The sequence below is a fragment of the Rhipicephalus microplus genome, chromosome 3, assembly GCF_043290135.1.
Source record: "Rhipicephalus microplus isolate Deutch F79 chromosome 3, USDA_Rmic, whole genome shotgun sequence".
Taxonomy (NCBI): Eukaryota; Metazoa; Arthropoda; class Arachnida; order Ixodida; family Ixodidae; genus Rhipicephalus; species Rhipicephalus microplus.
In genome coordinates, this window is record NC_134702.1 from 98,876,003 (window position 1) to 98,903,735 (window position 27,733).

Consider the following 27,733-nt stretch of genomic DNA (forward strand, 5'->3'; position numbering starts at 1 on the left):
GCTTGATCAGCGAGAATGGTATCCATCATTCGTTGGAATGTGGCCGGAGCAGGACAGAGGCCGAATGGGAGCACTCGGAATTCATACAGACCGTCAGGAGTTACAAAAGAAATTTTTTCGCGATCACATTCATCGACTTCATAGAGGTCAATTGAGGAAAAGTACTTTGCTCGCCTCAGCCTGTCAAGAGAATTGTCCACTCGAGGCAACGGGTACACGTCTTTCTTTGGGTAACCAACTTGGATTCCCAGAGAAGGCAAGTGGGTGAGGGGTAGACGGAAGGTTAGGTGGGCAGATGAGATTAAGAAGTTTACGGGTATAAATTGGCAGCAACAAGCACAGGACCGGGTTAACTGGCGGAACTTGGGCGAGGCCTTTGTCCTGCAGTGGACGTAGTCAGGCTGATGATGATGATGACTTGAACCATAACACTTGAGTTTGGTGGTACTGTCACAGCATCGTCATTTACACGCAGGCATACTCGATCGTGGCTGGGATCATGCTCGGGTGTGGCGCTTTTCGTTGAGAACGTGACGAGGCGTTGTCGAATGTTGATGATAGCACCCTGCTTTCTCAGGAAGTCCATGTCATTATCAGGTCTCGAGAACACTGGCGGAGGACGCTCAAGCTGACAACAAAGGTAGAACCACGAATCTGTCTTTGTGCTGTGCAAACGCCGCCAGCAGTACAAACTGGCCTGAGGTTCCAAGGCATCGTCACTTTCTTCAGGAGAGCAGCCCGTTTTTCACCTATTGTAGAAAAATTGGCACTCGTGTCAACTAAAGCACTGACTTTACGACCATCGAGCAGCACTGGAATGCCTAATGAAATCTTTGCGGAACCATTTGATGTCGTCGTTGGGGGATCGTCAGTTTGCGAAAGCGTCGGTAGGAGGCCTTGAGCTTGTCCAGTATGAGCGGCCTCGCCCCCAAAGGTCGCTGTGGTTAGTTTTCCTGGCAGGAACTGGGTGACTGACCCTGCGCCACGCTCAAATAGGTACGACGATTAGTAGAAAATTGCCGTGGTGACGGGGAGCGTGACTGGTGCAAGGATGACAAATTTCCGTGCTGCTGAGCCACATACTCTTCAATTTCAAGGAACCGCTGACCGAACCTGGGTGGCGGTGAGTTCGTCGAAAATCCGCGTAGTCCAAGTTGTCGGTAAGAACTTTGTCGGTGCAGATGCCCAGCTTCGCCACAGTGGAAGCAGAGAGGACGTCGATCTGGCGCACGCCAGACGTCTGATTTCCGTGAGATCAGGCAAGATGCGCTAATATGGCACCGCTTGGACCATCTGCAGCATGGCTGGGCCACGGTGGGATGCGGAATTGCAGATGTGACAGGTTGCCAAAGCTTGAGGTTGCAAAAGAGCATACGTCATGCAGGGGAAGTCACCAGGTGTCTGATGATCCCGCACGAAAGGTGGTTCTCTTAAGGCAAGCTAGACTTCATCTCGGACAACGCTGGACAAAGAGGAGATAGTGGGCTGCGAGGGCACTGACAGCTTCTGAAGTTCTTCGTGGATGACTGAACGTATGAGCTCTTGGAAAAAATCCATTTGGCCACCGAAAGCTCCCAAGTAGTCCATAGTTGAAGCGTTGACGTGCCGTTCGTATGACAGAGCCCGGTGCCTAAGAGTGCTTTCGATGGTCACGGCTTCTATGGGAAATTCTGACGCAGTCTTGGGTTGACTGCGCACAAGCCCACCTAAAAGCTGCTCTTTCACCCTGCGCATGAGGTACCGTACCTTCTTTTCTTCTGGCATGCCGGGGTCAGCTCGGTGGAAAAGACACGTCATGTCCTAGACATACATTGCAACCCCTTCGTTCGGCATTTGTATGCGGGACTGCAGATCGCGCTCAGCTCTCTCCCGACGGTCAGAGCTGGCATATGTCTCAAGAAGCCGGCTTTTGAAGTCTTCCCATGATGTAAGGATACCTGGCCGGTTCTCATTACTATACACGTGCGCCGTCCAAAAGACTGAACTAGACGTGCCGCAGTTTGTCTGCGTCGTCCCACTGGTTGTGCAGGGCAACGAACTCGTAATGAACAAGACAGTCTTCGACATCCTCAAGTGCAGTGCCATGAAAGAGATTTGGCGTTCGCAGTGTGAGTAAGGTGCAATGAAGCGGCGTTGTGCCGTTCGTACTGATTGGGTTGGTGTCGGTAGGGCTGGTCAGAGCCGCCATGTTGTTTGCGAGCAGTCCAAACTCAGGGGATTGCCCTCAAATTTTTCTGCTGCCGCGGTGCACAGGAGTGACCACCAGTTGAGTTCTTGCTATGCGGAGGGGTAGGGTGCATAGATTACCCAGCACGTCCACCAGTTTGTCACGCACCAAGAGCTGTAGAGACAAGATAGGAACAGCAAAGCAGAAAGACACGAGCGTGTATCTTTTAGCTAAGCGCTAACACACACTTCGTCTTTGTTCTGTTCGCCCTTTTCAGCTGGCTAGGCCTTGCCGGCTCCTAACTATAGGTGGCAATATTGAATGCATGTCCCGGGTTATAACCTGGGGCTAGATAAAAGTCCAAATTGTCAATCATGTCCGAAAATTTTGGCATCTGAAATATTGGTCGTGGACTGTAGATGGCTCATTGAGCAGGTGTTTTATTAGCTCTTTGTAAAGACCGTTTTGCATCAAGCTTCACTGCAGCACATCCGTGTCATGTGGCAAAATGTTTCATTAAACAAAAGATGTTATAAAGATGTTATCATCATGTTATAAAGTTTTTTTTGCCCATGCATTATGTTTCTTCTGTCATATTACCGAAATATAAAACTATTGTTCGGCTACCGTCGGATTAGGTATTTCTGCATTCAACAGCACTAGGGTAATATTTGGCTTGCATGGTCATGCACTAGTTAGGAATGTTTTCTTATTACAGTAAGAACACGAAGACGATGGTAAGGTACGTAAGGACAGTTTTTTCTCAGTGACCACTGTTGCTGCCTTGTGCATTAGGCTAAAACAGATGATTTCTGTGCTGTGTAGGTTAAATGGCAATTATAAAGTGTTTGTTCCCCCTCTGCCTTACAGGCCCCATCACTAGGAGGACCCACACCTCACCCCGAGTTGTGAACAGGCTGAGCAGGTTTCACAAGAGCGCGGGCCTGGAGGAAATCCAGTCTGCCCCTTCCACCGGCCGAAACAGCCCTGTGCTCTCGGGAAGCCCCAGCTCTTCAAGTGAGCACTCCTTGTTTTCACTGTGGCTCTCTTTCTTTTCATGGCCATTCTGAGTGCAGCTATTTATTTGTATAATGTATAAGGGTATCAATGTTCAAGCTTATATGTCAACTGGCCCATTGGTTATTTTTATTTTTATAATTTACTGTGGCTACTAAATTTTTCTGGCCTGGCATGGCATCGTGGAACAACAGCACGTTGCAAAACTGGCACAAAAGTTGGATGAAAAGGATAGCATTAATGACAACTATTTGTAGATTTGCAGCGATGGAAATTCGAGAATGACGACACAGATGCTATTTGTCTTGCTCATGGGAGGGCTCTCCATTGGTGAATTGCAGTGTGTTGAACAGGACGGCTTAACATCATAAATGTAGTTCATTTCCTTCCAGGAGAGCTTGTTTAAAGGGGGGAGCAGAACAAATGGAACTTTGAACACTGCACAACTTTTTATTCTCTCTGCAGTCGCCTTGTTGTGCAATCATGCGTTTTTTGCTAGGAAGTTTTTACACGCGTCTTATATTTCGTTTTCAATTCTCAAATTGGATCATATGTCTAGGAAGCTCTTGAGACCGAAGCTCTTTATTTTTTTTTATCATTCTTTCTTCGCTCACTGACTTTGTATTATTTGAAGCTGGCACAGTTGTTGAGTGTTGTCTCTTTTTTTCTCTCATTTTTCTAGTTTTTGCAGCCGACGCAGCAGCTTATCTGTATTGGTGTAAGCACACTCTTCTCCACGGTATACTTTTCTGCTTGCATTTGCAGCCTATGCATTTCCTCATTAACTGCCGTAGTAACCACTCGTTGAGCTGGAATGTATGCTGATGCACTAAAACAAGCTACGTTTTGAAATGCAAGCACGTGTCATAAGCTTTCTTCTGGCGTCCCAGCCATGCAGTAGAGCCAGGAGGAGTAGTTCAGTGAAACTTTTTGGTTCTGTCACTTTGAAAGACTCGTGATGTCATCTGCAGGTAATGCCATCATTGCGTGCTCCATGGGAATATTTATTGTTGGCATATGAAAGCTACATCTACAGCCGAATGAAATTGAAGAACTGTAGTAATTTAAGCATGTTTCAGAGCCTGATGTGTACTCTTCGGTGAAGAATATTGTTGACGGATATTGGGAAGCAGATAGGGCAACACATGTTATGAATTAGAATTGCTGAACTAGTAATACATCACTTATTTTTGTAATATTGTTACCACTTACAGTTAAACTTCAGTATAGGAGTTTGTAAGATGGGCACCTTGCTTCATTATTTGGAAACATTTTTTTTACATTAATGCAACAAGCAGCTTCAAAAAGTTTCATGGCTTAAATAAGTTTGAAAGTTGTATTCATCTTATTTGGAATAAGTTTTTCTGTGTGACGAGCGTACTTCAAAACCGACCTTCCCACACTGAATGATTCACGTTAGAAAATTGAAAAAATGGGCAGGCGGGCGAGCCAGCACATGGACCCATGCATGGCATTTTTGTTCTCAGGGCTTTACGCATCGGCAAGATTTTTGCTTTGTAGACTAGCTCTGCAATCTAATCAGTGTACTACTGAGTAGTTTCAGGACGCTTCGAGTGTGAAGCCTTATTTTGCATGAGTTTTCAATTACAGTAGACTGCATGGAGATTATTGCATGGTAGCATTAAAAAAAAAGAAGAAGAAGAAGGGGCTATGTCAATAGATTGAGTGAGTCCTATTGGAAGTACTGTTTTTGGAAAAGCATAGATGGTTGGAATCAACCTTGGGCTAGAACTGTTGTGAGATTTTCGGAATTCACTCAAACCTCATTACAGTCGAACTCGGGTCTATCGAACTCGCCAAAAAATGTTTATTAGTTCAATATATGGCATAATTCGATATAGGCCCGGTATAGGTTTTGACACAAAGGCACATAACAAACTTGAAGAAAAGTACTTTATTAATATGGTGGCTTAATTGCGTGCCTTACTGTGGAACAAAATAGTCCCGGATTTTTTTCTGTGTCAAGGACTTCGCTGCCTGCGACAGCATGCACGCCTCCACGTTGTCCAACGAGTCGGAGCAGCCGAGGCTGCAACCTTCCACATTCAAGCAATAGCGCTAGACCAACGCAAGTGCACTAATCACTTCGGAGAATGTATGCGATGGGCCGTGGTCAATTTCCATATTGCTGTCGCTTTGGCTCGTAGTCGGCACGAAAAAATTTCGGATCCGAAAATATTTTGTTGCCGCGGGGATTTCGTACTCGCGGGGTTTCATTATTGCGGGTTTCGACTGTATATCCGCGTACATTATATCGAAGTTTAAGTGTATCATGGTCGGTAGACGGGTGTGGCTACCATTTTCACAGCATACTAGGTCTGGAGCTTTTCTTGCGATATGGTTGTGTTTCTCCTCTCGTGTCAGCATTTTCAATGCCCACTGTTATGTTGTGGGTGTCAGCCTTTAGAGTGAAAGCTTTTTTGGCACACGGGATCTGTCATAGGCAACCGGTAGTATAGTATGCACGATATTCTGCATGTTTTGAAGTTCTGTAGAGTGCATGCTGAAGGGAGACGTACAGTCGTAAGAATTTGCTATTAAGTGAACGTATTGGGCCTGACGGGTTGTGTGATATATTGTGCCACTATGTCTTCCAATGCTAGGCTCCTTTTATGTGGCATGCATTGAATGTCTGTATCACATCCTCTAAACCGACTGGTCTTTCTGGCACTCGGATGTCCGTGCGCTTGCATACGCTCATAAGGTTTTACAGTAAACAAAAATACAGTCGGGATGCCGTGTCAAGGAACGTCTCTATATGAAATTGACTTTCAAAACAAAAGGATTTCTTGTGTTCTTGTTATACTGCTAGACTTATAGTATAAATCCCTCACAGCGTAGTGACCTGTTTAGCGGGTTCTTTCAAATGTCCCGCGCTCTTTGCTGCAAAGCCATTTGACTTTACTCGACAAATCGGGAATAAAATCCTGCAGTGGTTAACAGCTGCACATTTTTCACGTGTCATGGGAACGCAAAAGCTCACTGAAGAGATGTGTGCATGAAGCACACAGGTGCTCCATGCTTAGTACACACACGGGGCACTGTGCACCAAGTGTCTACTTCATGTGGCATGAGCATGAATGGCAGGACAGACCATGAAAAGAGAAGCCAGTCCCACTGCAAAAACTAGGCTTGTGTGAAAATTTGAACGCTTCGAGAGTTCGAACTTGCTTTGATTTGAATTTACATTAATGAAAATTTTGAAGTATTCAAAATGAGTGAATAGGTATATGGTAAGCTGCTTCAAACGTGAAAAGGCTGCACAATATGGTTCTCGCTGGAACGTTAACACAAAAGCAGCTCTTTGGAAACATTAAAAGACTGCCATAGCTTCTTGCATGATAAGGGATTCATCAAGTTTCTTGCATGATAAGGGATTTATCAAGTTGTCTTATGGCATGTCTGACTAAAACTCTTTTAAGTGTTCTGGTGGCACATGGTATATTTGGCTTTTAAGAATCAAATGCATGGAACATTTTCAGTTAAAATAGACTTTTTAAACAGGCCTTGAAGATACATGCCATTTAAAAGAAATCTGTTTCCCGAGAAATGAGCACGTGTGCAAAATTCAAGTACAAAACTCATCATATAGAAGCAGTGGTTCCATTTAAGCAGCAGTTCTGTTTCAAGATATTTTTCTTTCCCGAGAGCCTATTGTAGTTCATTGACATTGCTAGAGCGTGGACACTGTCACTTCTTCAGAGTGTTTCATGAAATTCCAGTCATTCACTTCACAAATTGCTCTGAGGTCAGCTGATCGTGTGGCTTAGTTAGGCTTCTTATAAGCGCTCGAATCACCAGAAAGTCCTGTACACTAAAATCTCAACAGAATGAACCCGGATATAATGAAGTATTTATAACAAAGTAAATAGAAGAGTTCTGGAATAGGTAGTGTTAGGGATATATTGTGACGGGGCGAAATCTAGGCTTATAGGATAGCGTCCACAGAGAATCGGCAGTGGAACAAGATGGCTGAGTTGCCTCTCACGCAAGCGTCTAATGCACAGGCGTCTTCTTCTTCGCAAAGTGCCATGCTTGCTCCTGTCGATGATGCACCGTAGCATCACTACCGTGCGGCGGAAGCGCCGTCACGGCACTTAGTACGGCGGCGACGAACTAGCAGAGAGATACGGTTTGAGTCTGGAAATGTGGACAACGTCCGTCTGGAGTGAGGGGGTCGAAGAGGCATTGTTCAGGGGTGTGATCTCGTAGCTCACGTCACTTAGTTGTCGTAACACTTTGTAGGGGCCATGGTAGTGTAGTAGTAGCTTCTCTGATAAGCCGACTTGGCGGTTCGGTGTCCAGAGAAGTACCAGAGACCCCGGTGAGAAGTACACGCTTTGGTGGCGACTGTCATAATGGTCTTTGTGGTGCGCTTGCGACAAGTGCAGCCGATCATGGGCAAGCTGACGGGCTGCATGCTCGAGAAATGACATCGCTGGCGTACTCAGTAGACAAGGGGGCAGCCGAAGGAAGGAGTGTGTCAAATGGTAACGCTGGAGGTCGGCCAAATAGCAAATAAAACGGCGAACAACTAGCTGTGTCGTGCCGTGAAGAGTTGTACCCAAAGGTGACAAAGGGAAGTGCTTTGTTTCAGTCACGGTGATCTGGTGAAACGTACATTGACAGCATCTGCGTCAGCGTTCGGTTCAGATGCTTGGTCAATCCATTTGTCTGTGGATGATAAGCGGTGGTATGGAGCACGCGCGGAAAATGTCATCCACAACACGTGAAACAAAGTACTTTCCTCGATGAGTAAGCTGCTGCCGCGGAGCGCCGTGATGAAGAATGACTTCATACAAGAGAAAGTCAGTGACGTCAGTGGAGCAGCTTGTCGGCAGTGCTTTAGCGATGGCAAAGCGTGTGGCGTAATCTGTGACGACTGCAACCCATTTATTTCCGGAGGTGGACGTAGGAAATGGGCCCAACAGGTCAAGGCCAACATGGAAGAATGGTTCAGTCAATATGTCAATGGGCTTTTAGGAGGCCAGACGGTAGCACAGAGGGGCGCTTGCGGCGTTGGCAGCGGTAGCAAGCAGTGGCATAGCGAACCACAGAACTATACAGTCCGGGCCAGAAAAAGCGTCACACACGATCGTAGGTACGAGAGACGCCTAGGTGACCGGCTGTAGGTACGTCATGTAGTTGTTCGAGAACACTGGTACGCAGGTGATGGAGAAGCCCTAGTAGTAATTCCGGGCCATCAGCGTTGAAGCTGTGATGGTACAGAATGCTGTCGTGCAGTTTGAACAGACGAACGGAAGGGTCTGTTGGAGCAGAGGTCAGACGCTTGATGATAGAGAGTAACGACGGGTCACGTCGTTGTTTGGTGGAGATATCACCCAAAGCGTGGATGGAGAGAGCGCAGGGGTCTGATTCAAGGTCTGTCAAGTCGGCCGTTTCAACTGGATGACGTGACAAACAGGCTGCATCTGTGTGCAGGTGTCCCGACTTTTAGTGGACCATGAACGAGTATTCTTGCAGACGCAGCGCCCAGCGACCGAGGCGTCCAGATGGGTTTTTTAGCCATGAGAGCCAGCAAAAAGTGTGATGTTAGGTAACAACGAAAAAGTTCGGCCATACAGGTAAGGCCTGAATTTTGCCACTGCCCACACTAAAGCTGGGCATTCACGCTTAGTGATGGAGAACTTCCGTTCGGAAGGTGAAAGAAGATGACTTGCGTAAGCTATCACGCAGTCCTTCCCGTGCTGTCGTTGGCCGAGGACCGCCCAATTCTATAGTCACTGAAATCGGTCCGAAGCTTTGTAGGTGATGCATGGTTGAAATGGGCCAGTATTGGTGGCGTAGTCAGTAGATGGATAAGAGTCGAAAAGGTGTCCGCTTGCTCTACGCCCCATGCGAAGGGAACGTGTTTCTTGAGATCAGTAAGCGGTCGAGGGATGTCGGCGAAGTTGCGGACAAATTGACGAAAATAGTAACATAGCCCTACAAAACTTCGGACGTCCTTGGTTGAACGTGGTTCAGGAAATCCTTCTACTGCTGGCATATTGTCGGGATCTGGTTGGCACTAACAAGGTGGCTGAGTATGGTGATTTTGGCGACGTCCGAAATGGCATTTTGCAGAATTGAGCTGCAGAGCGGCTCTTCGAAAAGCATCCAGAATGGCTGACAGACGTGTTATATGGCTGTCAAAGGTAGGTGAAAAGACGATGACATCGTATAAGTAATATAAGCAGATGGACCACTTGAGAAGGGAGTCTATCATGCGCTCAAAAGTTGCCGGCGCATTACATAGTCTAAACGGCATGACTTTGAACTGATAGAGGCCGTCGGGCGTAACGAAAGTGTTTTTTTCGCGATCCATGCGGTCGACGGAAATTTGCGAATAGCCGGATGGAAGGTCAATAGACGAAAAGTATTTGGCACTATGGAGGCAATCGAGGGTGTCATCAATCCGAGGCAAAGGGTAGACATCTTTATGAGTGACTTTGTTCAAATGGCAATAGTCCACGCAAAAGCGCCAGCTGCCATCCTTCTCAACGAGCGCGACTGGGGAGGCCCAGGGGCCTATGATGGCTCTATGACGTCTTTAGTAATCATTTTGTCCACTTCGTTCTCAATTACTTGGCGTTTACTTGGGATTACATGACCGGCAATGGACACACGGGCCGTGCACATCCCTTGAACGGCAGGGTTCCTCCCATCAGCTACTCGGAGTGTGTGGGAAGCGGCAGGCGTGAGCACTTTATGTAGGCGTCAGTGAAGGTTCGCTCTCATTACAGAAATGTGCGGTTCAGTATCTATAAGGGCAGAAATAGTCACACCATCAACGTCAATGTCTAACAGACTTTGTCTCGTCAGAAGCGTCAAGAGAGGAACTGTGGAGGGAGTCGAAAATGCAGCGTCACCTCCGGGCGCTGCACCATTTAGTTTTCTGGGTAGGCAGGAGCAGGGTTGAATGGGGACGACGACCTGCGAGTCTGCGTTGAGCGAGACGACTGGCGACGTCCTGGAGGTGAACGCGACTGACGACCATGCAGTGACGGAGATCGGCTGTTGAACCTTCTGTAGTTGTTTGGCGAAGAGGGCTGCGCGGCAGATGCAAAGCGGGTGCTGTCCAGTCGGTAGTGAGGTTCGGATGACGTTCGAGGTGGCGAGGACTAGCGGTAATTGCAGTAACGGACGACATGAGATACGGTGGCAATGAAAACAAAATGGTCGATTGTCGGCGGTTCTCCATGCAGCAGAGTCACGAGATCGGGCTGTAAACTGCTGCTCGTGATAGGACGAGGGTTGACGCCATGTAGCTCGCTGCGGGCTGGGCTAAGCGCACATTGAGGGAATACTTATGCTGGCGAGTTCTTGACAGACGATGACTTGAACCATGTTAGCAGTGAGTCGGGTCGTGTCACTTGCAGCAGTGTGAGCCGGAGCAAAGGCAATGGCTTCAAGTTCGCACCGTACGATTCGGGTCACCTGGTTCGATGAATCTAGAGGTGGCTGCTGTGTTTTTGCACGGTCTTCACAAGACGACGTTGCAGCCGTATTTGGAAGGCGGGCAAACACGCTGTCAATCCGCCGGCTCTTCGCTTGCTCAAAGCGCCGACATTTCTTTATAATGGTGTCCACTGTGGAATAATTTTTGCAGATGAGGAGGCTGAATGCGTTGTCCGCAATTCCCTTGAGAAAATGTTCGACCTTGTCTGCCTCCAACATCTCGGCATTGGCTTTGCGACACAATGCTAACACATCTTCTATATACGAGACGTACGACTCCGTCGAGGTCTGCGCCCGAGATGTGAGCATTTTGTTCGCGGCCATTTTTTTTTTCAATCGGCTTCCCGAACAGGTCCAACATTTTCTCCCTGCACACTGCCCAACTCCCAAGTTCTGCTCCATGATTCTCATACCACGATTTGGCGGTTCACCTAAGATATAACAGGTTTGCCAGCATAAGAGTCGGGCCCCATCGGTATTGAGTGCTCACACGTTCGTACTCTGCCAGCCAATCTTCAACGTCCACTTCATCTGGATCGCCGGAACCGCTAAACGTGCCAGGATCCCGTGGGAATTCGTGTTGTAGGCCCGTGTGCTCAGATTTGGGTGCACGTTAAAGAACCCCAGGTGGTCGAGATTTCCTGAGCCCTCCACTACGGCGTCTCTCATAATCATATGGTGGTTTTGGGACGTTAAACCCCACATATCAATCAATCAATCCCGTGGGAATTCGAGCACGAAGGTTGTGGTCGCAGAAGGAGGTGTAGTCGCCGCATCATCTCCAGCCTCAGGAACACTAGGAGCAGGTGCAGGCGCCGTATTTTCCATCATCGTTGCGGAATGACCCTTCAAACGACGGCCGCTGCGAAGTTCTGTTGCGAGGCGGTTACCCCACACCTCCACCAAATGTGACGGGACGAGATCTAGGCTTATAGGAGAGCGTCCACAGGGAATCGGCAGCCAAATAAGATGGCTGAGTTGCCTCTCGCGCAAGTGTCTAACGCACAGGCGTCTTGTTCATCTTCGCAAAGTGCCACGCTTGCTCCTGTCGATGATGAACCCTAACAATATATACCTTTATAACGAATTTCTGAATATAACGAACTTCATTTCGTACGAGTAAGGTGCAAGTTTGTCATAATGAGGTTTGAATGTACTATCATAAGCCAACTTGATGTGAGGCAGTAGCCAGTTAAGTGTACCACAATTCACTGGTCTGTTTACTGTCGCTGTCAACAGTTGTGGTGCTTCTTTGATTGTGGGAAGAGCCTTTAAGTGCTGCAAGCATTCACACGTCTCTTCCCATCCAGGCTCGTCAAGCAGCAGCTTGGAAAAGTACACTTCAGGCGGCAGCCACCGACGTCTGGGCCCGCAACCGACGCTGGTGTCTCCCCTGGCCCAAATCAAACAGGGCACTGCCTTTTCGGTGGCCGGCATCGGCGCCCCCCAGAGTAGTCCCCCCAGGGGGCGCCGTCCGTCGGGGCCTGCCACCAAGGAGGCCTTTAGCATAGCAGCCGCCTTTGCCCCGCCCCGCGCCTGGTTGGTTGGGAGTCCAAGCACGTCTCGCGACAAGAAGGGTGAGAGGGCCATCTTGTTTCTTTGTTTTGTCTCGATGCATCATGATTACGTAGGGCTGTGCACAATGTTTTCACAAAAAGCTCTTTTATTTGCACAATACTGCACTTTACGGATGCATTAAAGCACTAAAGTTAAACAGAAATGAGTTAAGACTGATAAATTCTTTGAGAACTGTGTTGTTGTTAACTTTATGATTGCATGATAGGTTCATCATTGGAAGAGAAAACGAAGCTTGGAGGTTATATTATCTTTTTTTTTCATTCCTCTGCAAAGCTTAAACATCCTGATATCAGTTGAACGTCACAGATGATCATCTTTTTCTTTTTTTTTCTTTGTAATCGGTTACATTAGGTCAACAAAGTTTCATTTCGTAATAAAACGTTTCTTGTTTCTTCTCTGGCTTCTTTAGAGCACAGTGAATTCCTTTTTACCAATAAATGATCTTCTGGGCTCTAACAAATGGCGTTAAAATTGTAATGTGTCAGGGCTAGTTGCTTAGGTGCAGCGTCACTTCTTGAATTTTTTTTTTCATGTTTCCTGACTTACAAAGTGTTTTCTCATAGCATAGCTTTTGGTTGAAGGTAGGGTAGTTTACTTATTTATGTGAAATCGTGTCCCTCTTGTTCTTCCCTTTAAAAAGTAATAATTTGTGTTTAACTGCATTAAAAAATGCCCAGAAAAGTTTATTGGTGACTGTTAAAAATTGTTTGCCCTAGGCTCGTCTCTGCTATGGCCCATTCCCTTGGCAATTTTAACTGCTGTGAACAGCCAATAGCATACCCTATGATTGAGTATTTGAAATCGCATATTTGCACGAGCTTAACAGGATAAAAGAAAGCACTTAAATGAAGTTTCATAGGGCAGAATGGCTTTTCAAACTTGTTTTTATTTTTCTGCTGACACTATATTCTTGTTGTTTCTGCTGACACTTTAATTCCTCAAAAAATTCTTTAAAAAGCTTTAGCCCATCTTCATGATGCTCAGCGAGTCATGCATGAATGTGCTTTCTTATCTGTTTTACTCATGAGGGACAAATGAATGTGCTATATTTTTGAACAAAAGAAATTTCCTTGTTAGTCGGCCAGTCGAGTGATGCCTGAAGAGCCCTAAGTAGCTTTCAGAATGGCTCTGGAATTTTATTTGCTATCTTTTATCTGAGGAGCTCGAGCTTTCTCTCATTCCTTGCTTTTTGTTTTGTTTTCCTGAACGCAGAAAAGAATCCTGTCGACTCCCTTTTTATCATGACGTGTAATGGCGCGCTCACAGAGTACATCATCGACCCTAGGCCATGCTCTTCTGTGAACAAAGTTACTGAAGACTCGCCTATTGAGCTCGACGTAACTGCCTACGCCCAATGGAACCTGCTCAGGTAATTTCGGTTGCCTTTCGTTGCACCCTTAGAGTTTACTTCTGGGACTTTGGGGGCGTAAATCGGGGTGACAAGTATACCCCTTGGGCTGTACAGTTGTACTTTTCGGGGCGTACTTGTAGGGCTTTCAGACATAATTTTGGAGCACACTTTGGGGCATTCACGCCCTTTCGGGTGTACTTTTGGCATATGGAAATAGTCATTCCCATCTTGTCTGCGCTTGCTTTCTTTAATGTTGCATACCTGATCCGCATATCAGCTTGACATAGCATTCTAGAATGCAGAGTAGTGAGCACCGAGTTTTCTTGAAATGAAGCGCAAGCAAGCATTGTGTTGCCAATATTCGGGTCATATCGAGTGGCTAAGTCTAGGCAACAAAAGAGTCAAAAGATAGCTCACCTAGTGCCATAAATATTCCTTTGACTCGATGAGCATTTGGTGCTTTGTAATAATGTACACATTGGCATGTCCAGGCACTGTGTATTACTCAGTGTCGTGAATTGCCAGGGTCACTAAGATCACTTGTACTCTAAAACAGGCACTTACTCTCGAGACCACGTGACGCTTTATGCGTGTAGGGCATAATGGCAATATTTTTCTCATATTGCTGTTTTCTGTGACAGCTGAATTTTCGTTTTTTTTTCTCTTCCATCAAAATTTTTTCTTTGAGTGCTCAAGGTAGTGCATGATAGACAGCCAGAAAGGAGGCCATCTAACAAAATTGAAGGAAAAGCTTTTGCTGATGAGCTGTTTATGAGGTTTTGTTGAGTGCAGAGCAAGAACAAGACAATACAGTCTCATTCCTTACTGTTCTTGAGTGCAGAATGCCGTAGTACAAGAGTGCTTTTGTTGAACTAGAGTGTGTGGCTGGTTGAGAATGTCAGTTTGAGATTCACAAAGTTGTGAGGCATTTTCAAAGAGGGGGCAAAGTTTACGTGCATGGCGTCTTTTGTTCTGGGCATTCTCATTCTTGCCGTCGACGGTGCTCCCAGGCCACCCATGAGCCATGATACAAAACAGCCGCTGAGCAGCAACAATCCCCTGATGATGGGAGGACAGGTGGCCTCCAACAACTCCACTGGGAAGCAGTCCTTCAAAGGTTCGTCCCTCCTGATGGTCTCTGTGGAAATCACAAATAGGTTCATGGCTGGGCTGAAATCAATAAATGAAGGCATACCGTGCACACTTTAACCTACATCATACTGAAAATGGAAAAGTCGTGTGGTATAGGCATCTTTGTGAACCGTTTCATTAGCTGATTGCATGTTAGAAGTGGGTTGTCAAGTTTCACATGCTGTAATGATTTCATGTGACTTTTCATCCTTTTACAAGAATGTCTTATTTGCATAGATATTTATATTTTTAGCACAAAAGCACTACATTTTCAAATCTATAACTGTGCTACAGAAGTGGCTATTGTGACACTGTAAACCCTATCACACGGTGTAGGTTGAACGTGAGTAACTCTGAGTCATTAGCGTGAAGTACTATAAGATACGACAGAAATATTCCTGATATGTAAGTGAATGGTATTAGAATGTTCGATAAACATGCAGCCTGTTATTACTGTTCTCATATACAAGCTTTGATGGCCTTGTAGTCCTGCTCACATTCGTGTGCCATATAGACAGTTTGTTAGGTTGCTTGCGAGCAGTCTCTTGCCTTCTCTGTGTAATGCTGAGTGTACGTGTATTCTCTGAAAAACAGATATCAATGGAATGAGCCACATGGAAGGTTCTAGACTGAGCCATAAGGAGAACGATGACAGCTGGCTTTCTCAGGTGGGTGTATCACCAAGCACACTTTGCAGAATTTTGTTTTCTATCTACAGTAACTGACGAATGAGATTCACCAGGTTCCTTAGTGAAGAATTGGCCAAAAAAAAAAAAAGCTTGTCGTGTCGCTGTATTTACATTCGCTTGCCTTCTGACCTGGTCGGCCCTTATTTTGACCATTGACCTGCTGTTGTGACGGTCAAATGGATTGTCAGCATGTGCACTGTGCAGACATGTGCCTTGGCAATCTTTAAAGAAGGTAAAACGCATTAAAATGACTGTATGGTCTGTGTGTGTTTCGGCAATGGTTGAATAAGGCCCAAATGGTCGTCGGCAGGAATTTTTTTTTGGGGGGGGGGGGGGTGCAAACTAGTGTTGCATCACAGCTGAGGGAGGGGGAAAGCGCTGCTGTAGCTTGGGTGAGGGCGAGTGCTAATGAGGCTTGAGGGGGGCAAGTGCCCCTTTTGTACCCCCCTGCCGACGCCCATGAAGGCAGATAAATTGTGTGACAAATCTTGAATGTAGCCTTTGTAATTTAACAGCTTGTTGTAGCCTGTTTTGTGGTTTTAGCGGGGTGAGCAACTACAAAATTGGGCAAGGCTTCGCAAGTTTTGAGGAGCCTCTGGCCTTGTATTATAAACAAATGATTGCTTTCATGTTTTTTTATTTCGTTGCTGAATTAGCATGCATTTATGTGGACGTGGTTCAAATTGCAATATAACGGTCCTCTGTAAGGTGCATGAAGTTTAAGTTGTTCTGATATGTTGAGTCTGTTGGGCCAGCAGAGGTGTTATGGAGTCGCGTAGACAGCTCAGCATGTCGAAATCATCAGCTAATGACACTGGTTTTCTGGGATTGCCACTGGTTAGTACAGTCGAGCCCACATATAACGGCCCCACTTAAAACGAACTTTCGCTTAAAACGAACAATATCCGCATGACCGTCAAAATATACATTGGTTCAATGGCACAAAATCGCACTTACATCGAACGTCTCCGAGCGCCGCTGATCGGTTACAGCGAACGGAGTCAGCGGTCTGCCGTCTTCCCGAGAAACCAATTTCGACCACCGATCAGGCATCGGCGAGGTGCCCGTACATTCTTATTGTTAAACGCCGATTCTGCCTCCGCGCCCCTTTCGTTGCTGCTCTCCCCGACCGCTTTTTGTTACGCACCCCTCCATCCTTTGTCCCCCCGCTACTCTGAGCACCTTGCATCGCCAGACGAGGCCCGTGTTTTCACACTGCCATCGATCTTTTGAAGACGGTCGGCCACGTACCCTGTTTTGATCACTGCTACTGTCGTTAGCGTCACCAGCCTGGAGTGACCAGACCATTTGCCAACATCGTCGGCCACCGACTGTATTCGATAGTCTGCGTCTAGTGCACGCGCATACGCTACCTCACCGACTCTGATAATTTGCGATTCATTTCGTGTTTAGGACTTGTTCTTGCTCACTTCGCACTTGGCTCAGCATGCCTTCTGTGCGCGTGCGGAAGTGCGAAAACGGCTGTTAATTTGCACAGAATGAATCGCAAAATATCAAAGTTCGTGAGGCCACGCAAACCTGCCGGCGCAACAAAACGATTTTTTGATCACGGCCGCTGATTCTTCGAACGCCGCCGCGCACGCTGGCACTCTTTTCAAGTTTTTCTACATGTGAGTTTCGCGGACCTTTCAAGCAAGCTACCCAACCTGCCTCCTTCGCGTGTGTTTTGGTTTTCAAGGTCGCCCTCCCGTCGCATCCTCCTCACTCTTTATCGCACAAAGGAAGGAATCCTTCATTCCTCCGTGCTTCATCGCAACTCCTTGCCCTTCTCTCGCAAGTCTGCTCTCCTCTCTTGATCACAACCCCTTCGCCCATCTCCACCGCTCCGCGACGCCCGCCACGCTGGCTCGAATTAGTTTCGTTTTCCTTCTGGAAACGCGCCCAGAGCTGTTCCACGCGTGTGCGCGTCTTGCTCGCTCTTAGTGTGCGTGTGTGGTCATGATGGCCGACGGGAGGACTAGCACGCTTTTTCGTGCCGCTCAACAAAACGCCGAAAGTGTAATCCGCGTGTTAGGTGCCGCGTTGCGAAGCGCTTGCTTATAGCTGTTGACCACCTGGCAGCCAATTTGCCGCTTCGGGCGTCCCGGTATTCAGCTGTGGAGGTGGTGAATATTTCGTGGGTGGCGGTGACGGCTACATGTGTGGGAAACTATTTTCGCAAGGCCGACTTCGTCTATCGTTGGGCCCGATGCCGAGCCTGAAGCTTCAGAACAGGACCACTGCGGTGGCGATTTGTGGCAGCGCGTCGTCAACTCTGACATGGGAGAGCGGGCGGGACATCTGTTGCGATGATTTAATTATGGCCGATGATGATGCCGACACTGCGGAACCGTGCACGGATTGGGGCATTGTGAATGAAGTACGAGGCAAGAACGATTTGGAGGAATTGGATTGCGAGAACGGCGAAGCTTTGGAGCCAGCGCCTCATGCAGCTTATGCCACAGGCCTTGGCGAACGAGCAGCCTGCCGTTTTAAGTGAACTCGAGACCGCCCTTATCATTTCTGCTCTTCGAAACACGTGCATCTCGGATTTTTTGGGGGAAAAAATTTGTTTTCACTTGCAACTTTTTTAAAAGCTGTGTTTCATTTACTACAAACTTCAGGATACAGCAAACGGATGCCGCGTCACCCTCAGGTTCGTTATAAGCGGGCTCGACTGTAATATGAATCATTAGCTTGTTCTCCTTGCGTCATTCCTCCAGAGTGCTTTTCTTAAGCCTCGCTGCAGAAGGTTGGGCTGTTGCAGTGGATTTGTTTAGATTGCCGGCTGCCCTGGCTTTTGGGTTTGCAAAGAAATTTAGCCCAAGACTAAATCTATGAACAGCTATTCATCATTTTTGTCTCATTTTTCCTTAATGAACTTTACATCTATCATATTCGTGTATATAATGATAACAGGGTTTTTGACAGTCAAAGGTCTTGAGTGCTGCCACATCACCTGCAAACGCTTGCTCTGATGCCGTTTCAGGTTGAGATCATCACGCACGTGGGCCCTCATCGGAGGCTATGGATGGGCCCCCAGTTTTCGTTCAAGACTCTTCAAACCCCCGTGAACACCCCTCTGTTGTCGCAGCATTCGCAGGGCTCCGACAAGTACACGCCCCTGTCCCCCGATTCGTATGGTGAAGACTCCGACGTGCAGAGTCCAGGGTCAGTGCTCTCATGCGTCATAAGAAATCTTATTTTGTTTATTTACAGTACAGTAAAACATCATTAATTCGAACTCGGTTATTTTTAAATCCAACTTAACTTGAAACATTTCGGTGGTCCCGTACTTTTCAATGTAAGTTTGAGTAGATAATTTAAAGCAGCGGTCAGCCCCAGTCTGGTTAATCTGAAAACTTTGGGTGGCATGTGCTGATTCCCGACCCTAATTTCAGAGCAAATCCACGGAAATGACAGCCAGAGTGTCTACCAATCTTGAAAACCTGGAAAAGTTGGAGAATTTGGAGCCTTCTGGAAAAGTCGTGGAAAAGTCGGGGAATTTCTGAAAAATCTGGTCTGGTCATGGAAACTGACTGTAGCCTGTGCAACCAACACAAAAATAAGCATTACCATAGATCAAAGCTTAAAAAGCCACTCTTTTGACTGCAACTACAGTGAACAGCTAAAAGTTGTGTGAAAAAAAAACAGTGCGGAACTGTGGCTTCTTAGTGAAGACTCAAAAGGATCCACCAACCAAACGAATACTAAGTTTACTGACATTGTAGCACCCACTACGAGAGCCTGGTTCACAAAAATAGCCATAAGAAAGGCACCGCGTCCCACTACAGTTTTTTTTTACATGGGGACGCTCACCAGTATATTTGTTGATATTATAACTTTTTTTTTAAAGCAATACACTGAAAATGAAGAAATGAAATGAAGTATGTCTAGGTACGTGACGTAAACATAGGAAGTACATTGTTGAAAGCGCCCCATCACTTCTGCTGTTCAGCATATGTTTAGTTGTCGGCATGTGCTGGTATTTCAGGTGCAGGCATAATGCAATCTTTTGTTTGACCAGAACATGCACACTTGACCAGTCAGTTTGGTGGCCTGTAGAATACACATGTTTAGCGAGGGCATATGAGGTCACGTAGTTTTCTCACTTCATATTCATGTTTTGTTTAACAGCGAAGAACATAAACATTTTGTAGATGGTCAATTCTGGGTGATAATGAATGAGATGAGGGGGGGGGGGGGGGTTAACTCTAACCTTAAAATCAGTGGTATCACCGTCACAATTGTGGCAGCCAAAAGTAAAAGAGACAGTGAAAAGTTTCGTTTGGCAAATTGTTCATCATGTTTGTCTAAAGCGTTCCCTTGCTTCCATATTCATACATATACTATGTTGATGTCTGTTGCTTCTACATATCACGCAGCTTATCTGACTTTCCAACCACAACATAATTCGCGTCGTTAAATTGTGCATGATTTGACTCGACTTGAAGGCCTTTTGGTTCGGCTAGGACTGCAATTAGCAGAGGCTTGTCAGGCTATGTCATGCCTTTTATTATTATTATTATTATTATTATTATCGTTACGACTGTCGATGCGGCGGCAAACGTCCGCATCTACACGCCTATTCCTGGTAGATTGTATTTCAAGGGTAGGGTTTGGGTAACTTCATCTAAATTTCTCATTTAATTTCTTGAGATGGTATTAATAAAATCTGTGATTACTTTTTAGCCTTATATATAGGCTTGTGCGGATTTTCAACTGCTTCAAATATTCGAACAAACAGTAGAGTGTTCAAATTCGCTTCGATTTGAATTTAAATTATTCAATATTTTGAAATATTTGGTAGGAACGAATAGGTCAATATTGATCCCCATGTAACCGCCAGTAAAGATGGTTTTGCTGCAGTATAGTGGTGCGAAGCCGTGAAAGCACCTATTCAGGGGAAAGTCGCTTTGGCGCAAATCCCAACTTCAAATTTAAAGGGGCCTTGCAACATTTTTTGAGCATGGTCAGCAAACACTGCCAATCGGTAGTCGAGGTTACCGAGAACACATGAGCTAAATATTATAGCGCAGCACGCGACCTAGGATTCAATATAAATTCTCAAAATCAGATAAAAATTGGTCTTTTTTCTCGGCAAATGATGCCACAATGTCAAAAATCGCTCGTCAGAGTCATTGTACCAGCCGTTGGCTGATTTGAGAGTGGGGCTCTGGGTCGTTGCTGGGAACCGCAGGTGGCCTCGGCGCCCTAGTAATTAGGTGCAATTACACTGAAAAGCCGCGTATTCAAGAAAAAGGAAAAGATAAGAATGCTCAAGGTAACGATGGGCACGTGACGTATTTTCTTTCCCCATGCCATCTCTCCCGGCTTTGCTTCAAGTGCTTTCGTCTGGACAAGAAGAGAGACTGAAATTGCAGCATGTGGCTAATCGGGAAACTCCACTCATACTGGACAGATTTTAAACATTTGGGCGGCAGTTAATTCATGAGGCAATAAGTGTCTTTAGTGAATCCATTCCATAACTACTTGAAAAGCTGTTGAAAAACCCTTTAAATGAACATATGATCCTCAAATACATTGATCATTTTTTTAAGCTTAAAAACTTGTTTTGCGGACTTGTACACTCTCACTGTAGATTTAATGTTACGCATTTTACAAGTTATCACTTGCATTCTACTGGAAGTCAAATCCTGCTACTTATCAAAGTTGTTTCGACTTCCTTTGAACAGGAAAAAAAAACGAAGTATTTGCATAGAAGCCCTATTTCAATTAAAAAAAAATATTGTGCAGGTTTGTAAGGTCATGATAAATATGCCCATTTTTCTTTGTACGTCATATATTCCATTCGAAATAAATTCGAAAATTTTCAACCAAAATCACTATGTGCTTCAAATTCGCTTCAAACCTAAAATTCACTATTGGCACAACCCTACTTATATCCATAGAAGAGTACACAAACGAAGTTAACCCCCCCCCCCGGCATCTGTGATAAATCTATGGAATCAAGGGCGCTGTTGCGCCCTGACAGATTCCTTCTTGCCAAGTTATGTCCAAACATCATCACTGTAAACTTACCCCTAGCTTTTATTGCAGGCATCTGAGGACTTTGTCGAATTATAAGTGTCGGAGCTCAGAGAAATAGAACATCAACATGCATGTGCTCGTTGTAGAAAAGAATGAAAGAAAGAAAATTATGCGTTAAGGCTACGTTCCTGTGATGTTGTTAGTTGTTGTTCAAGGCAAGGTGCACGTAATACGTGAGTAGTAGTGTTTTTTTTTCTGAAAAGTATATGCATAAGATGTGCAATTTAGGTGGGGATGCAAATCAATAGTAAATACAGCAACCCATGTCGCATCAAATCCAATTCAATCCACATCCTAAGTGGCCTGGGTCATCACCATTATAGTGGACTAGAATATATTCCAGTGGCAGAACCAACCGGGCTCTGGCATCCTCTTTTTACACAGATGCTACGAGATGGCGCCACTTCTACGTTTTCTAGCAGCCATGGCAGTATTGTAGGACTGTCGTGGGCTCCTTTAAAGTTGTTTAGCTGCAATTAATTTTAACTCATGTGTTTGCTTTCTGGTTCCTCCAAACATCAGACAGCGAACTTACTCTCTCACTCAGAGGTTTCATTTTGGCCAGATATGCATATATTTTTATATTTACCACTCAGAACATTCAGAGTACTTGTGGTACATTTATTTACTTATATTATAAGGGCGTCTGATTTTTTTCTGTCACTCGAGGGTCTGTTTTTAGTGCACAGAGCTTTCTTAGCAGCAGACGTAAAGGTCATGAAATTTGGTTCAAATCATCATGGAAGACCTGGAAAAGTCAGCGAATTTCGAAAAAGCAAATTGGTAGACACCCTGGCAGCCCTTAAGAGCTCCAAGGCAATGCAACGTAGCGATACAAATGAGTGGCAGCTGAAGCTCCCCAGCTTCTCTACTGCCAGCTTAAACAAAAAAACAAAACAGCATCGTTATCAATCAAAGCATGCACCTTTGGAATACAAGACTTGCTTCACTCTAGTACAGCGGTGACGCATGGGCAGCATATGCACGTTTCGCGCAACGTCAGCGCATCATAATTTACCCATTCTTTCTGGGTTTGTAAAGAAATTAAGAGACAGTTCACCTGAATTCACAATGTATGCGAATCTTCGATTGCTGGTTGCTTCTGCACTGCTGGCTGAGTTCTTGCCTGCAATGGCTACTTCAAAAACTAAGTTCGAAAGATTCAAAGATCTTGTGCCAAAACACATAGCGAATTCCGCCACAATGGTAATTATTAAATTCTTTATTTCACCACAAAAAAAAATGTGGATAGGTCGCATCATGACGTGCTACTCTGAAAACTAAGTTCAAGAGATTCAAAGATCATGTTTTTCAGCCAAAACACGTAGCGAATTTTGCCACACTGGCCATTATTAAATTCCTTATTTCACCAGAAAAAAAAAAAAAATGAGTGAATGGTCGCATCATGACGAGCTGATGCAGCAAGGAAAAGGTGCCTTGCTGCCCACGTGTCAGTACACTGTTGCAGTGAAGATGTCTTGTTTTTCGCAAGTGAACATTCTGGTTAATCACGACAGCGTTTTTTTTTTTCTTTTTTGATCGCAGTAGCGAGCCTCGCCGTTACTCCGTGTTTGCTATTTGCGACAAAATCAAGACCAGGTATTGCTGGAAAACGTAACCCTGAAGACGCAAACTGCCGAAGCCAACACAGCTAACGACTGCCCTGATAACTTGAAATAATTCCAGGTTCCTTGCATCCCACATTTTGTATGTTTTGTTAACTCGGAAACCCGCTTATTTCAAAGGTTTCTCACGGCCCCAGTAACTTCGAATTAATGAAGTTTTACTGTATAATGAGAGGCAAATGCAAGTTATAAAACTTGAAAACAGCCTTTGGCTCAAATTGCCACGTTCTGTGATGAAGTTCCAAAGTGCATCAAGATACTCCTCAGCACTAATTGGTTGGTATAGTGGTGCTATACAGTCGGGCCCACATATAACGGCGCAACTTAAAACGAACTTTCGGTTAGAACGAACAATATCCGCGTGACCGTGTAAATATACATTGGTTCAATGGCACAAAATCGCACTTGCAAAGAACATCTCCAGGCGCCACCGATTGGTCACAGTGAACGCGGTCGGCGCTCAGCCGACTTCCCGGGAAACCACTTTTCACCACCGATGAGGCATTGGCGAGGTGCCTATACATTCTTATTGTTGAACGCCGACCCTGCCTTGGCGCCCCTTTAGTTTCCACTCTCCCCAACTGCTTTATGTTCGCACCCCATCAAGCTTTCTCTCCCCCCCTCCCCCCCTCCCCGCTACTCTGAGCACCCCGCATCGCCAGACGAGGCCCATGTTTTCACACTGCCACCGATCTTTCAAAGACCGGTCGGCCATCTACCCTGTTTTTGATCGCTGGTACTGTCATTGGCGTCGCCGGCCTGGAGTGACCGGACCATTTGCCAACATCGTCGGCCACCGACTGTATCCAATCGTCTGCGTCTAGGGCACGCACATACGCTACTCCACCGACTGATAATTTGCAATTCGTTTTGTGTTTAGGACCTGTTCTCCCTCACTTCGCACTTGGCGCGAAATGAATCGTGAAATATCGAAGTAGTTGAGACCATGACTGCCGATTCTTTGAACACCGTCGCGCGCGCCGATCCAGGCGGCCATGCTTTGACTTCTGCGCGCAAAGGCACTCTTTCAAGTTTTTCTATGTGTGCGTTTTGCAGACCTTTCAAGCAAGCTACCCGACCTACCATTTTCTCGCGTGTTTTGATTTTCAATGGTGGTGGTAGTAGTGGTTCGGTGAAGAAAGGAAAAAGACACCTATTTCTGCAGCTCTTAAGAAAGCACAGCGCAGCGTCCTTTTTTTTTTTTTTCAATGTCGCCTTCTCGTTGAGTTCTCCCCTCTCTTCACTCTATCCAAACTCTCTCGCAAATCTGCTATCCTCTCTTGATCACAACCCCTTCGCCCGTCTTCACCGCTCTGCGACGCCAGCCACGCTGGCTCGAGTTAGTTTCGTTTTCCAACTAGAAACGAGCCCAGATCTGTTCTGCGCGTTCTGGCATGTGTGTCGCGTGTGCGCGTCTTGCTCGCTCTTGGTGTGCATGTGTGATCAGGATGGTAGGCGGTAGGTCTTGCACACTTTTTTCTGCTGCTCAACAAAACGTCGAAAGTATGACCGCTTGGCTTGAGCGTAATCCGTGCGTTAGGTGCCGCGTTGCGGAGCGCTTGCTCAAAGCTGTTGACCACCTGGCAGCCAACTTGCCGCTCCGGGCGTCCCAGTATTCGGTTGTGGAGATTGTAGATATTTCGTGGGCGATGGTGATGGCTACATGCCCGCGAAACTGTTTTCGCGAGGACAACTTCGTCGACGTCGGGCCCGATGCCGAGCCTGAAGCTTCCGAACAGAATCACTTCGGCGGCAATTTGTGGCAGCTTGCCGTCAACTCCGACATGGGAGAGCAGGTGGAACATCTGTTTGTGATAGTTTCATTAGGGCTGATGATGATGCCGACACCGCAGAACCGTGCACGGATTAGGGCATTGTGAATGAAGTACGTGGCAAGGGTGATTTGGAGGAATCGAATTACGCGAACGACGAAACTTTGGAGCCAGTTCCTCATGCAGCTTATGCCACGAGCCTCGGCGAACAAGCACGCTACTGTTCGATAAAAACTAGAGACCGCCCTCATCGCTTCTGCTTTTCGAAGCTCGTGTATCACGGACTTTTTTGGGCAAAAACATTTGTGTTTTCACTCGCAACTTTTTTTTAAAAGTGGTGTTTCATTTACTACAAACTTCAGGATACAGCGAACGGATGCCGCGGCAGGCTCAGGTTCTTATAAGTGGCCTCGACTGTACATGATCGTGTCAGATTTGTTGGACTTCCTAGGAAGCACACAGTTCCGAAAGATTCAGTAGTTAGAAAAATTAATTCATGCTTGTTTCTCAGGCACATTCTTTTCTTCTTTGCCTTTCACTTAAGAACCTTGGTTATCATTGTGCTCTGTCCCGCAGTTATCTTAACTGTTCTGTTCAGTCACACCACATCTGTTTATTTCTGACATAGCTGTATGCTTCTGCACCATAGTGCAATAATTTGTGTTTTTAGTCTATGCAAATTTATTCAAACAAGCAATTTTTGTTGTATGTTACTATATATAATAGCATTGTACTATTCAGAATTTTCACACCCCTGCCGCTAACGCACGGTAAGTGTGTTTTCCTTCACGCATAAATGCAGCGTGCATGTGGCTAATATCGTTGTGTGTTATCATTGCTGTGCAATGAACGACATTTTTTATTATTTTTGTTGCAGCTTTTCTGGACCCATGTCGGTTCCCGTAGCTGTGCCCGCCATGAGCCATTACCTCTCGGACAGCGCTTTTCCTCCTCTTCTGATTGAGGCCACATCTGGTAAGGCATGGCAGACCACCGTTGTGCTTTTACTTTGAAATATTGTTCAACAGGCTCATGATTCATTTTTCTATAACTCGCAGTTCAAGATTTCCCTTCTTGTTCAGGCTCACGATTATTGAAGTCTGATGATTAAGCTTTCAGTCAATACGAACGAATTTTAAATTTTTGATTGGCCCAGTAAGTGTTTAATGTATAATAAAGTTGCCCAATTGAAACTGCTTCATCACGTTGATTCGATTAATTCATACTTTTTGCTTGTCCATACCAGCAGTTATGTGCACTAATCTTCTGTTGGTCCTATATTGGTCCTGGAAGAAAGGTAAAGAAAAAAATAACTAGACTGTCTGTCTGGCCTTGAGTTATCTCATGCATGCGCAACACTTATCATATTTACTCGCATAATAGGCGCACTCGCATCAGGTGCACTTCCAGTTTGGTTGCGAGAAATCAGATTTTTTTATTTCCGCACATAATAGGCGCACCCCAAACTTGGCCATGATCAGTAGTTCTGTTTCGTATTTTCATGGTTGCGATTGGACGCCCTCTTACCTAAATAGAGTGAAAAAAAAATAAAGGAAAAAAGTCCGCGAGAGCACTATGCAGGTTCGCCGAGTGAGGAAGAAGGGCGGTTGCCTGGGCGTCAGAGTAAGCTTTGCACTGCCGCTGGCGTGGCTCTGGTGACGTGCATTCTGCACGGAACATGCAATTGTCTCCTCATAAAGAGCATTTCAAGCTTCCTTGGCATCACTTGGCATCAAGGGGAGCGAAAGTGGCGAAACTTATTAGAAATTCACTTGCTTCGCTGCTTAAGTGGCCGAAAAATGCGCCGCAAAATCGACACTACAAAAAATCAGTCACACGGGAGAATTCAAGCAAAAATGCCAGAGAGGCCACAGAACCACATTCGCGCCCGTCAAAAATGTTCACATTCGTTCTGCCTTTGTTCACATTCGTTTCGTTTTTGTTCACATGCGGCTTTCACCGCTTGAGAATTCATTCCATTGGGCCCGTTTTCTGAGCATTAAAATTCGTACAGAGTTGTAGTTGTGCATTCAAAACAATGGAAAAGAACAGTTTACACCTGTCAAAAGTTGTTTACGGAGATACGTCTGCAGCAACGACACAAGCTGGCGCACCACCAGTGGTGGCGATGGATTCAGCTGGCAGTGCAAAAGCGAGACACATTAGGGCATGTCGACTCGCTGCCGCTGCACCTCCTTCTACATGGAGGGTTCGCAGCGATCGTAATCAAAACCAGGCTCTCCATGAAAGTGTCTTTGTCAGGGTTGTGAGCTTTGTCGTGCTGTGCAAGTAGTTCGCAATTGCGCCGACGCAAGCCATCACTGTAGCCTTTGCTGCCGTGTTGAATACGCAACTCGTTTACATCGCGTGGTTTAAGGGGGGAGGCTACCATGGAAGGGCCACTTTTTGTTCGTTGAGCTATTCTAATGATATTTTCAGGGTAGGCTAATAATAAAGCCATTTGAATAACCACTAGATTTCATGTATTTAGGTTCACTGGTTCCAAAGTTACAGCCATTTACAAGGAAAGTCCACACACCTTTCTCAGTCGGGCTCTGGTGAATTCAATAAGTGTGCTAGCACCGTGAAATTCACTGTGATGATTCTTGGATGGGCGCTTTACTCTAGGTTAGAGCCCCTTTCTTTTTTTTTAATTTCCTTGCTGAAAATTTTTAGCAGAGCACTGCACTTTGTTTGCCATTGAGCATTTATAAATGAAATTTTAATTATCACAAATTACAGATACAATAAATTTAAAAATTGCTATGTCAGTTTGTCGGCTATTTATGAGGACAGATAATAAAATAAATCTGATAGAAATCAGATGAACGGTTGCAGAGATATCACCATAATAAAAATTTTATTCTGAGAAA

The 27,733-nt window shown here is 45.7% G+C and overlaps 1 protein-coding gene across 4 annotated transcripts in view; it reads left to right on the top strand.

The window, feature by feature from the left end:
* The window catches only part of LOC142761654 (BCAS3 microtubule associated cell migration factor-like), a 73,344-nt gene that overhangs the window by 34,504 nt on the left and 11,107 nt on the right, over positions 1-27,733 (top strand). For 3 of the 4 annotated variants that reach the window (XM_075890052.1, XM_075890053.1, XM_075890054.1), the window contains exons 13-20: positions 3,038-3,184; positions 3,867-3,902; positions 11,974-12,240; positions 13,454-13,610; positions 14,603-14,709; positions 15,318-15,391; positions 18,402-18,583; positions 25,738-25,835. In XM_075890052.1, the coding sequence (XP_075746167.1) occupies positions 3,038-3,184; positions 3,867-3,902; positions 11,974-12,240; positions 13,454-13,610; positions 14,603-14,709; positions 15,318-15,391; positions 18,402-18,583; positions 25,738-25,835 (1,068 nt within the window). The remainder of the gene's footprint in view (positions 1-3,037; positions 3,185-3,866; positions 3,903-11,973; positions 12,241-13,453; positions 13,611-14,602; positions 14,710-15,317; positions 15,392-18,401; positions 18,584-25,737; positions 25,836-27,733) is intronic. The other variant, XM_075890055.1, reaches the window with a different exon arrangement.